This window comes from Aquarana catesbeiana, linkage group LG01 (genome assembly GCF_042186555.1).
Source record: "Aquarana catesbeiana isolate 2022-GZ linkage group LG01, ASM4218655v1, whole genome shotgun sequence".
Taxonomy (NCBI): Eukaryota; Metazoa; Chordata; class Amphibia; order Anura; family Ranidae; genus Aquarana; species Aquarana catesbeiana.
In genome coordinates this window covers 386,039,097-386,051,692 of record NC_133324.1, presented here as the reverse complement: position 1 = coordinate 386,051,692, position 12,596 = coordinate 386,039,097, and the positions used below count along the sequence as shown (strand labels likewise).

At 41.0% G+C, this 12,596-nt stretch overlaps 1 protein-coding gene across 1 annotated transcript in view; it reads left to right on the top strand.

The window, feature by feature from the left end:
• Positions 1 to 12,596, top strand: part of PCSK5 (proprotein convertase subtilisin/kexin type 5) — a 635,867-nt gene that overhangs the window by 603,908 nt on the left and 19,363 nt on the right. Inside the window, exons 28-33 of the mRNA XM_073634106.1 lie at positions 591 to 674; positions 1,575 to 1,755; positions 4,156 to 4,373; positions 4,849 to 5,085; positions 7,783 to 8,010; positions 11,467 to 11,644. Of these exons, the coding sequence (XP_073490207.1) occupies positions 591 to 674; positions 1,575 to 1,755; positions 4,156 to 4,373; positions 4,849 to 5,085; positions 7,783 to 8,010; positions 11,467 to 11,644 (1,126 nt within the window). The remainder of the gene's footprint in view (positions 1 to 590; positions 675 to 1,574; positions 1,756 to 4,155; positions 4,374 to 4,848; positions 5,086 to 7,782; positions 8,011 to 11,466; positions 11,645 to 12,596) is intronic.

Genomic DNA, 12,596 nt, shown 5'->3' with positions numbered 1-12,596 from the left:
TCGGTTTTCATCCATCGGACTAGCATACAGACGAGCGGACTTTTCGATAGGAACTGGGTCCAGCGGAGTTCCGACGTAAAGATTTGAAACATGTTCCAAATCTAAAGTCAGTCAGATTTTCGAAAAAGTCCACTGCAGGTCCGATGAAGCCCACACATGATCGAATTGTCCGCCAGACTCGGTCCGTCAGACCAGTCCGGTCGAAAATTCCTCTAGTGTGTACGTGGCATTAAAGAGACATCGCGCCATTTTTTAATAGAATGGCATATCTCCTAGATTGTAAGCTCTAAAGAGCAGGGCCGTCTGATTTCTCCTGTATTGAATTGGATTGTAACTGTACAGTCTGCCCTCATGTTGTAAAGCGCTGCGCAAATTGTTGGTGCTATATGAATCTTGTATAATAATAATATACCAAGTCTACTATCCCTTCAAAGGATATACACAAAAACAACTGTAATATTTTTAAATATGTTGTGGGTAATAAAGAATCTACATTGTACAAATAATAGCACCTGACATATAAGCGCTGCGCAAACTGTTGGCTCTGTATAAATCCTGTATGATAATAAAATTAATGTCTTTTATAACAGAAGCTGCAGCTGTGTTCTCTGCATGTGATGAGATTTGTAAGACCTGCAATATATCTGCTAATGCTTGCACATCGTGTCATCCAGGTAAGTCCATACTTGTGCTTCTTTTTACTAATAATGTCTAAATAAGAAAATTATTATTTATTATTATTATCTTGTATGTATTCATTAGAAGTAAAAAAAAAAAAATCAAATCCATTAGTTTCCCTCCACATAGAGAGCCTGGAAACTTTTCTTTTCCCAAAGTTTCAATGATTTATGAACTTATAAAGCTTCTTCAAAGATAACATTTTTCTTACGAAAAGGCTATTAAACCGGATCTCCAGCCTCTGCTCCCCATTTTTTTGTCCCAAACCCTGCCTACCTTTATGCTGGTTCTGAACATTTCAGACACTCACCCACCCAGTGTATCCAGCGGTGTCCTGCAGAATCCTCTCATAATTCTGTCCGCTCTGTTAAGCTCACCATCTTCTTATATGATGTCATCATGAGGCCCATCAGCTCTTCTAGGTTAAGCTGCCGCTTGGCCCACTCCCCACCTCAATGGAGCTCTATGCCTCCTGGGAAATGTGACGTGCGTATCCCAAAAGGCGAAGGGGGGATAGCGCATGTCATTCGCATAGGCGAATGACTTGAGGGGGGGGGACTGAAATTCTTTGTTCAGTAAATTTTAAAAAAGTAAAGTAAATAAATAAAGTATATAAAAAATGTATAAAGTTAATTTTAAAAAAATAGTGTGCTCCTTGCGTAAAGGAGGTGAGGAAGGGTGGAGAGGAGGGAACTTGAATATCAGGTTGAAGATCCGCTTTAATGCCATACATTGCATGTACTGTATATTCATATGTATAATGCATAAATGCATAAATGTTTGTTTTTATAAATCAGGATTCAAAAAAAGAAATATGGAGAAAAAAAAGACTGTTTTAAAATTAGCCAGGAAAAGTTCTCTTCATAAATATTCTAATGTATTTGTTTCACTCGCAGGGACGTTTCTTCATGATGAGAGCTGCATTAAATCGTGTCCGCGGGGGACCTTTAGTAATACAAAGGACAGACGATGTGAAAGATGTTCAGAAGGCTGTGAGATGTGTGCAGAAAACAATGAATGCCTGAAGTGCTCACATGACATTCTGCATGCTGGGAGATGTTATAAGAGCTGCCCTGAGTAAGAAAACACTTCATGACATAGTCCATTATACTGACCACCTGGGGATGACGTATATGCTTGAAATGTATATTTTCTACAACCATTCTCTAGATAACCGTTTATAAAGCACTGTTTTGAGAATGAATAAGAATTGCAGCTACATGACACATATGCCAATATCAAAAGTGAGGGATACAAAACAGGTTCCTTGTTCATTTACTGGCATTAAAAATCAATCCATCATTAAAGACAAGCTTGGCACATCATGTTATAGAATGTTTCCTCATACTAAGGGCCCAAAGCAACTAAGCAGGAGTAATGCATAGGGTTTTCAGTAGGGTTCAACTTGGTGTCACTTGTGCACAGTGTCAATGAAAGCAGCAAATCAAAAATTATATTTACCCTCTCTGTCCAGCGATGCCCACAAGTCCCTCGGCCATCTGAGATTCCCCTTCCTGATTGGCTGAGACATAGCAGCGGCGCCATTGGCTCCTACTGCTGTCAATCAAAGTCAGCTAGCCAATCAGGGAAAAGAGGGGGTGTGGGGCCGGGTCGGGGCTCCATATCTGAATGAACACAGAGGGAGTTGTGACTCAGCTCAGGTGCCCCCATAGCAAGCTGCTTGCAGTGGGGGCACTGAACAGAAGGGAGGGGCCAGGATCAAAGAAGAGGGACCAGAGAAGAGGAGGATCCGGTCTGCTCTGTGCAAATCCACTACAACAGAGCAGGTAAGTATAACATGTTTATTATTTTTATAGGAGGAGAGAGAGTGCTGATCCTGATCACTAGGATCGGCAGATCTCCCTCAAACTCCCCTGTCAGAATGGGGATTTGTCTGTTTACATTGACAGATCCCCATTCTGGCTCTTGCTCGGACATCACAGCCGCCGGCCACATGCATCAGGTCCCCCACCGTACAGCGGGCGCACGCCTGCTGCGGCTCCTTAAAGGGGCCCCGTACACCTACAGTGATTTGTGGGAACGTGCCGACCTGCCACCGTATAATGACGGCGGCTGGTTGGCAAGTGGTTAAAGAACCCCAGCATGCACAGTACTGAAATGTCACAACATGTACCATGTGCAATTCATTTGAATACACCTAGAGACACTGGAAGATTAAGACAGATACTGATCATCATTATACCCTGCAATGCTAGAATATCCAAAGTTACTTGTTAGCTTGTATAATTAATGCTATCTACACACCATGTAAATAAATGAAGTAAATTAACATTACCATAACCTTTAGGTCTACTTTAGATTGAACAGTGTTATCATCTATATTATTAGTTTTTTGAACAAGCAACAGATTGGCTTAGTGGTTGGTTGGCACTTTTGACTGGAGTCTTGAATTTAATTCCCACAAAAGGCATTAACTGCATGGTGTTTTTGTGGATTTTTTAGGGTGCTGCATTTTTTTCCACAATCGAAATACATTGGCTGACTATTTAGTTTCCATCAAAACTGGCCTTGTGTTTGTGTGACTTTGTTAGGGATATTTCTAGAACAGGGGCTAATATAGGCTGTAAAGTGAGATAGAAGTGCTAAGGAATTAAATGACACTGCAAGGCAAAACATTTGTGTTTATTGTAATATGGAGATACGATGGCTCACCAGCCATCACCATATACCAGCCCCATCCAAGGGTTTAGGGTTTCCTTCTTTTTCAGGGTGCTTTAAATGCTGCAGGAGGTCAGCAAAGACAGTTCAAACTTGCTCATAGCTGTGAAACACTCCACTGTACCTCACAGACATGGCTGGTTGTTTCCTGTCCCTTCTCCGTTCCTTCTCATGCAGATGGGTTAACCCTTTCGGGACCAAGATCCCTGTAATCATGGTTTTGAGGCTCTTTCCCACCCAAATCCTCTCCGAGCCACTGAATTCTAAGTCCCAAATGAAGACTTGCTAATCCAGAGAATACTGAAAACAGTCCTCTCTTGTTCAACCAGACTACCCCGGAACCCCTCACCCCGCATAGTTAGGCAATATTTACTGCAAACCAAGATATGTATGTGAGCCGCTCAAGCTGTATGGGAATGAAGTCCTGTGCCCACCACCGTGAGTGCTGGCCGGGAAGGGAGCTTCTCTATGCGCCAGGCAATTGTTAGACAGTGATAGCTGTCCCAGGAGCCACACATTAAGTCAAAGCCTGCTGTGTGATAGTGAATGGCAGTCTCAGCCTGGACCTCGCCAGGCCACGCCCCCAATATGTTTCGATCCGCCCTTAGGAACTTACTCATGGGGAAATATATACTCCTGTTCGGAAGCCATCACCGGCATCCTATAGCAAATATACCATATAAAACATTCTAAATACAGTAACTGCCTGTTGTATGAACTGTTTTAGGTGTTTATGTTCTGAATTGTTCTTAAATGAAGATTTATATTAACAGACTTTTTTTTTACCTTTGTTCGCAGAGGCTTCTTTAGCTTCGGAGGAGGCTGCACCAACTGCAGCAAGGGCTGCAACACCTGTGATAAACAAGCAGACTATTGCCTGTCATGCCATGCACCTAAAGTTTTGGAGCTAGCTACATGTCAAAGTGACTGTTCTTCCAAGTTTGTAAATGTTAATGGTGTCTGCCGACACTGTCCTTCCAGCTGCCTGACTTGTGTTGATGAAAAAACCTGTACAGGTACTGTTTATCACTTCTGCACTACTAGCGACTATTCAGACATGGGATAACTGGCATTAGTTAATTTGAGAGTAGTTCAAAATTGTATTTGCTTTTTAACATGCAATTTTGAAATGAATGGACTTTACCAAACTAAAACCATATGGGCTGTTAGAAATTCGTTCATTTCATAAAAAATTTCCATCCGATGCTTAAAATTTTCTTGTGAAACCACTTTCTTGTATTTTCATAATTAAAGCACCACTGTGCCACAAAGTCTGCCACAAAAACCAATAAAAAGTGTATTGTTGTTTTGAAAATGTGGTAAATACTTTCAATTTAACAAATGTACACAGTTTTACTGCATATATTCACATTTATTCATTCCATTTTAGAAAATATTAAATATAGTATATGCATTTACTTTCCATAATTCCTAAAGGTGATAATCATAGCTATATATATCCAGGTCTTTACTCTGTTTGCCCTCTTTCAGAATGCATACCAGATTACTTTCTACATAAGGACAAATGTGTGAGCTCTTGCCCTGATGGGTATTATGGGGGAGAAGGTAGATGTTTACTTTGTGATGGCATATGTGCAAAATGCAATGGACCTGACCAAGATGATTGTGAGAAGTGTGCCAGTTCCAGCTTTTTTCTGTATAAAGGAGAATGCTTTGGGAGATGTCCACAAGGAACTTTTTACGTGTCTGGGGACAAATTTTGTCAAGGTACAGTAATTTTTTTTGCTTTTAAAGTTGGTACTTGTATCTCACACCACTCACAAGGATATATACATTTACAGTAAACTTGTGCAGAGAAATAAAACATTTGTATTGCTATTAAAGATTACATAGAGAAATACCACAGATTCTAAATGAACCACTCACTTATATACCTCAATATCAGAGTACAAACACCCTAGAAACGACTACAGACACAGCAAGTAAGTCCTAGTAAAAATTTTTTACTTACAGTCAGTTAGTGACAAAGTGTAAAACTATGCTTAAAAAACCTAATACATTCTGTGCTTGGTGTCATACAAAGTCAAGAAAACAAAATAAAAAAAACTAGGTGTCCTGAGGAACAAACTCAATGAGTTACTCACTGATGGATTAAAAGCAAAATTACTTCAGTGCAGACGCTTCTTTTATGAATGTGGTAACAAGCCAGGCAAACTGTTAGCACTTTGAGACATTGGATCTAGGAACTACATTTCTCACAAGAGAGGGATGCTGGTTAAGGAATCACCTTCTATAGCTTATGCCATTAGGTCTTATTATTCAAACTTATATAATTTATGACAGACTGAACATTCTGGATCACCGTTGCAAACCCAGATAGTTATTAGTTGCTATATATGACTCTCTGGTATGCTTCAGTTGTCGATGATACAATTTAGGAACTAGAGTGCCCAATATCCATAGAGGAATTCAACATGGCCCTTAAGGCTATGAATAATGGCAGAGCCCCAGGAAAGGGTGGGTTCCCACTCTCCTACTATAAAACTTTCAAGACTCCCTAGGAATGAAATTTTACTCTTGAAAGGTGACTCTCTTCCAAGAGACAGATTCCGGGCCATGATCACAGGTATACCCACAGAGGGCGGGGACCCCCAGCTGTGCCAAAGTTACAAAAGAATATCGATCCTGAATGTAGACCTCAGGCCTCCAGCTGTTTTGAAACTTCAAGTCCGATGAGACATTTGAAGACCCTGACAATCACACGCATGACTCCTAGAGGCAGAGGCATAATGGCATTTGTAGTTTCACTACAGCTGGAGGGCCAAGGTTGCCTACCCCTGCTCTACACGTTAAACTTGAACTGTGGCAGGGCTATACGCAGCTAGTAGGAAGAAAGGCAATACACAAGTTGTATATTGCTACCTTTTTATAGTTTGTACATACTGACTTGCAGGTTTCTTCAACTGCAATTATCTTGTGAATTGTAAGCTCATGTGTTTCTGTTTTGCTTGATGTATTACCTGCCCAGTATCTTGGTCATTATAAATAAAGAATTTATAAAAAGAAAAAACAACAAAATAAAATATTTTGCCAAATATAATCCTGACTGACAGCAGCCCTTCAAAAAATGCACAAACAGATATTTATTGATGATATATAACACGTTTTGTAGAACTATCACTTTAATAATGAATTTAAAAAAAAAATGTGTGAAAAACAGATCGTGTCCATCAAATAGAGTCCAACATAATCCTACTCTTGTGTTCATTTGCTTCCAATATCACTGGGCAAATAATTCAGAGTGACAATCTTATCCAACACCAGAGTTCCTAAGCTGTTTACCAAAAGATGAGACCCTTTAATTACAGGAGGTCCCAAGAGCTTGCCCTTCATCATAGGGTAAAGTGTGATGTAAGATCGATTTTTCACAGTAGGACCCTCCACTTTCTAAAATGGCTCCAGGAACACAATTATACACATAACCCAGTACGAAAAAAGAACAGATTGCATATAGTATAATACCATAATCAAATTGTGATCTTAATATAAACATTCATATACTCACAAAAATAATAACTTCAATAATGCAAAGACACACAATTTTAGTGCAGTGACCTTGCTCACACCACGTGAAACTCAAAACAAAATTGACACTGTGGGACACCACCAACCAGGATCATATGCTGCTTACCAGAAGCTGAGACCCCTTAATTAAAAGTGACCAGATGTGCTTGCCACTCATCATATGATGGATCATAATGTGTCTTGAATACATCGTAAACTTTAATTCCTCCCAATGGCTCCAAGAATTAATGCATATCAGGCCCCAGTCAGGAAAAAAGATAAACTGCACAAAGCATAATGCCATAAAGTTTAAAATCCATGTTTATTCAATAAACCAGCATACTCAGAAAAGTGTGCATTAAAACCACATGTACAACCAATCATACCACAATCCGAGTGTGTGCAATGATGTCAGCGCGTATACCGCTTCCTGCACGTTTCGTCACAATTGACGTAATCAATTATTTTATTGAGGGCAAATCTCCCCATTGGCAACATAAGCTGAAATACAACTCTGACACTCCAGCCAATAAATATGCCCATCCCATAAAAAATGTTTTAGGTGGAGGTACCCTTTAAGCCAGTGGTTCTCTACTCCTGCCCTCAGGACCCACTAACATTACCTTGGGGAGATGCAGACTAGAATACTGCAATCACTGAGCAGTACAGTATCACCTGTGATATATTTCAGCTGTCTTGCAAACCTGGCCTGTTAGTGGGTCCTGAGGACTGGAGTTGAGAACCAATGCTTTAAGCTGATCTAAAATGGCTAATACAAAAAAGATAAGTGGTCATTTTGCTTGTATTTCAGGGTATGTCTGTTTGTATGCATAATGCTGAAATTTATAGTATAGGTTTTGTGTTTCATGATTTATTCCCTGCAAATTTCTTTTTTTTCAGATTGTGACAGCACTTGTAAATCTTGCCATTCATTTAAGACATGTGACGAATGTAAAGAAGGTTTAGTTAAAAACAGCCAAGGTCACTGTGTGTCATATAAAGAGTGCAACATCCATGAATATAAGGATGATCAGAAAGGCTGCCTCCCTTGTCATAGGAAGTGTTCACGGTGTACAGGAGCCAGTGAACACCAGTGTTTAAGCTGCAAAGACAACTACTACCTTCTCAGTAAGTTTGGGGGGAAGCCATATGAATATAGGGGTTTTGAGGTCAAAACAATTTTAGCATTTGTATTGAACATTTGTGCAGTGTGTGTATGCAAAACAATGGCAGCAGCCGATATAATGACAACGAAGTATGAAAAAAGTGAAATATGGTGAAATATTATGGTTGATAAAAAATACAAGTGCTCCTCAATAATGGGTGATTATTAAAAATCAGTACACTATACAGAGAAAATGGGAAAGGTAAAAAGAGAGACAGAAAACAAGGAAGGAAGGAAGATTACTGGAGGAACTATTCAGTTAGATAAATTAACTATATCTCATAGCCTAACTATACAGTATCTATATAATTGACATTTGTCTAAGCCCTGTTAAGGTAGAACTTTAGGCAAAACTTTTTTTTTTACATTTTGGATAGAGTAAGAAAGGGTTATAATCCCTGCCAGTTTATTTCCATCTGTATCCCATTGGGGAGATTTCCCTTCACTTTCTGTCCCATTGCAAAAACAGGAAGTTAGAAGAAATCCCTGCAAATTAAGGGAATCCTTAGGGGCCCCCCAGGTCACAGGAATTAGTGTCCCCATTGGAAGATTTCCCCTCAATTCCTTTTCTGGGGACAACCCAAAATTTGGGATTTTCTTTTATTTAACTTTTGAGGATAATGGTAAACAGGACAAATAGAGAGGATAAATCTCCCTAACAGAGACACAGACAGCAATACAAAAAATGGATAATCCCTCTTCACTCTGTCCAGAAGTAAAATAAATGCTTTGCCTTTAGTTACACTTTAAAGGATAAGTTCACCTTCAGGAATATGTTATTGGTTCTACCCGTCTTTACGTTGGAACATGTAACATGTTCCCAATGCTTCAGCCACTGCCCGATTCCCCCCCTCCTCCCTGTGACAGCAGTAGGTGGACAAGTTCCCCATACTAACTATCAGTTTTTTAATTCAATGTGGTTGTGCGGGGCTCCAGCCACGCGGCCACATTATTCATTCACAGATTTCTGTGAATTAATGAACTCCTTTGCGGATGTCGGCTTGTAGTTCTCTATGAACTACCATAGCACTCCATAGCGCCGTGGTAATTCATTGATTCTTCCAGTCAGTGTATCTGCTTGCCCGTAAGGGATATACGGGCACAGAGATATACTGACAGCTCTGCAGGAGACCTGCATGGCACCAGCAGTCTGTTGAATGCTGGTGCAATGCTTTACAGGCTCCAAAAAAATAATAAAAATAAATGCACATTTTTTACCTGCAAAAAAAGTGCATTTATTTTTTTATTTTTTTTAAGTGAACTTATCTTTTAAGGCCTTCAAAATGGGAAGTGTAAAATTGTGCACTGAGCTTGTCCTTGTTCAAGGTCACTGCACAAGGCAGTGCCTGGTTCTGTGTAAAATGTGAATGCAACATATTAGATGAACGCACTTATTTTTTTAACGTCCACCCATGCTCCCACAGCACCTTAAGTGTAGGTTATACCTACTTAGAGCCCTGCTCCTCTTCATTGTGTGTCTGCATTGTGTGTCTGCCTCACAGACCTTGTGTGGAGTCTTCAGAGCTGTACTTCATGGGGACTGTGGTCTTTACTTCGGTGGAAGGACAGTCAGCAGTCTGACAACTCAGAGTGCACAGAGTACATGCTGCACAGGGAAGGACTAGTGTCAGAACATTTCCTTATGTGCCCCCCAATACTTGATTATGTAACACCAAATGACACCATGTGCAGGGGACATAAAAGTAACCCTTTGCAGACCTCTACTTTTCCCATATAGATTTGCAATGGATGGGATACAGGCAGCACCTCCACTCAGCATGCTGTGTTTCTTATGCCCCGTACACACGATCGGACTTTGTTCGGACATTCCGACAACAAAATCCTAGGATTTTTTCCGACGGATGTTGGCTCAAACTTGTCTTGCATACACACGGTCACACAAAGTTGTCGGAAAATCCGATCGTTCTAAATGCGGTGACGTAAAACACGTACGTCGGGACTATAAACGGGGCAGTGGCCAATAGCTTTCATCTCTTTATTTATTCTGAGCATGCGTGGCACTTTGTCCGTCGGATTTGTGTACACACGATCGGAATTTCCGACAACGGATTTTGTTGTCGGAAAATTTTATATCCTGCTCTCAAACTTTGTGTGTCGTAAAATCCGATGGAAAATGTGTGATGGAGCCTACACACGGTCGGAATTTCTGACAACAAGGTCCTATCACACATTTTCAGTCGGAAAATCCGACCGTGTGTATGGGGCATTATACAACAAGGGTTCTATTCACAGAAACATTTTCAAAGCCACTGAATAATTCATACAATAGGGTGATACTGTTAAACAATAATGCCTAATCTGACAGGGGATGAGGGAGTAAAAACACTCAATCAGGGGTCAGTAGTCTGAGTGGGGCCTGTAGACAATGTAGATAGGGGAAATAAGTTTATGTACAGGCAACGGATGATGGTCCAATGATGATAATGGAAGACAGTTCTGTACTTAGGCAAGCCTCTTGAGGGAAGCAGAAGAAAAACTCCAGGAACATGGGGGCGCCGGTCGTCAGCTAGATGTATTAGGCTGGAACAGGAAGAGGGGCTGGAACGCACGTGGACCGCAGCGGCGCCTGACATCACCGGACATGATGCAATGCGTTTCCAAGTGCGCGCTCTGCCGATGGTAATGACAGGCGTGCTCCTTTTTCAAGCTCGAAAAAGGAGCGCACCTGTCATCACCATCGGCAGAGCGCACGCTCGGAAACGCGCTGCATCATATGCGTTGACGGTCCACGTGCGTTCCAGCCCCTCTTCCTGTTCCAGCCTAATACATCTAGCTGACGATCGGCGCTCACAGGAGATAAAGCTATCAAACCACCACTGCAACCCAGCCAGCGCAGAGACTCACCCCACAGGACTCCACGATGTGCTTCACTTCACTTACCCAGATGTAAGTGCTTTTATGCTTTGTTTAATTAAGTGTAATATAGTTTACTTCAGCGGTGCTTCTATCTTTGTTTTACTGAATAATTCATGTAATGTGTCAAATGTGTTTATTTTCTATGATCATCAACTCCATCTAGTGGCCATAATGCACTATTTTCCTGATATACCTCAACCAGGAAAATACTGCATTATGAGCACTAGAAGGAACGGACAATCGTAGAAAATAAACATATTAGGCACATGACAGGGATTATATGCAATGCCTGTGTATGAATGGTGAGACATCTAAAATCTAAACAGTGTTTTTTTGTTTTTTTGGGTTTTTTTTACAAATAGACCCCTAACAGGTGTCACCCACTTCTCTGTTCTAATATATATATATATATATATATATATATATATATATATATATATATTTATATATATATATATATATATATATATATATATATATATATGTGTGTGTGTGTAAACAATCATATTGTTTCTGATTTTTGGACACTGTTAAATTTTCAGATTCCACCTGTGTAAATAACTGCCCTATTGGTCACTACCCAGAAGATGAAGTAAAGCGCTGTGTTCCTTGCCATAGCACCTGTAAGACTTGCAGTGGGAGACGAAGCAGCCAATGCCTGTCATGCAAAGAGGGATGGTACTCTCTAGGTCAAAGCTGTGTACAGCACTGCATTTGGGGGTAAGTAATGCTATCAGTAAACAAATTCTCATTAGTAAACAAATTCTCACATTCACCAGCGGCTAGCGGAAAGCTCCCGATCACTACTAGTTTGCCGTATATGCCATTGTTGTCAACAACAGCAGGGTTTGCTGGCTGTTTTTTTTCTTTTGGGGTAAAGGATTTACCGGAAAACTCAGAGCACAGAAATCTGGTCCTAAAGGAAGAGTTTGTATGCACAATAGAGCAGGAACAAGTGTTTGGGGCCCCCGATCCAAAGACACAGAACTGGTGTGGATATCAGTGTGGACAAGCAGCCCTACTGCTCTATTGCACTCTTGTGGCATCCATATTGTGAGATACTTAGACAACATCCTACTTAGGTAACAGCTGGTGTGGGCTCTGTCAGACAACTTGGCTTTTACAGACCTTACAACAATTGGATCCTTACAACAAGATGGATCCTTAGGCTGGGTTCACACAATTGCATCCAATTCGCATGACAGGACTCTCAATGGAGCCGGTTCACACATCTCCAGGGCAGCTGCGGAGCACATAGCAGAAGAGTCCTGTGCATTTTTGGCTCCATTTCAGGTCCGAATTCAGCTGAAAATTCAGACCTAATTTGGACCTGAAACAGTAAATGGGGATGCACTGGGCCCCCTGCTGTGCCCTGCGGCTCTACATCATGTGAACCCAGCCTCAGTCTTCAGAAATCATTGTTGGAACCAACTCATTGTTTAGAGCATCTGGGTATGGACCTGAACATGCTCAGGTCATAATGTCCCCCCCCCCCAAAGATCAATCAATCAATCGAGTCCCTCCAAGGACCAATTCGATTGGCACCAAGGACCAGGTTGTCCCTGGCCAGGTGACTTAAAAGTCCAGCTCTGAAAACAGGATCCTTCCTTCCTATCTTCTAGATGATTCTCATGACAGATACCAGCCTGTTGGGCAACTTTTCGGTGCAGGG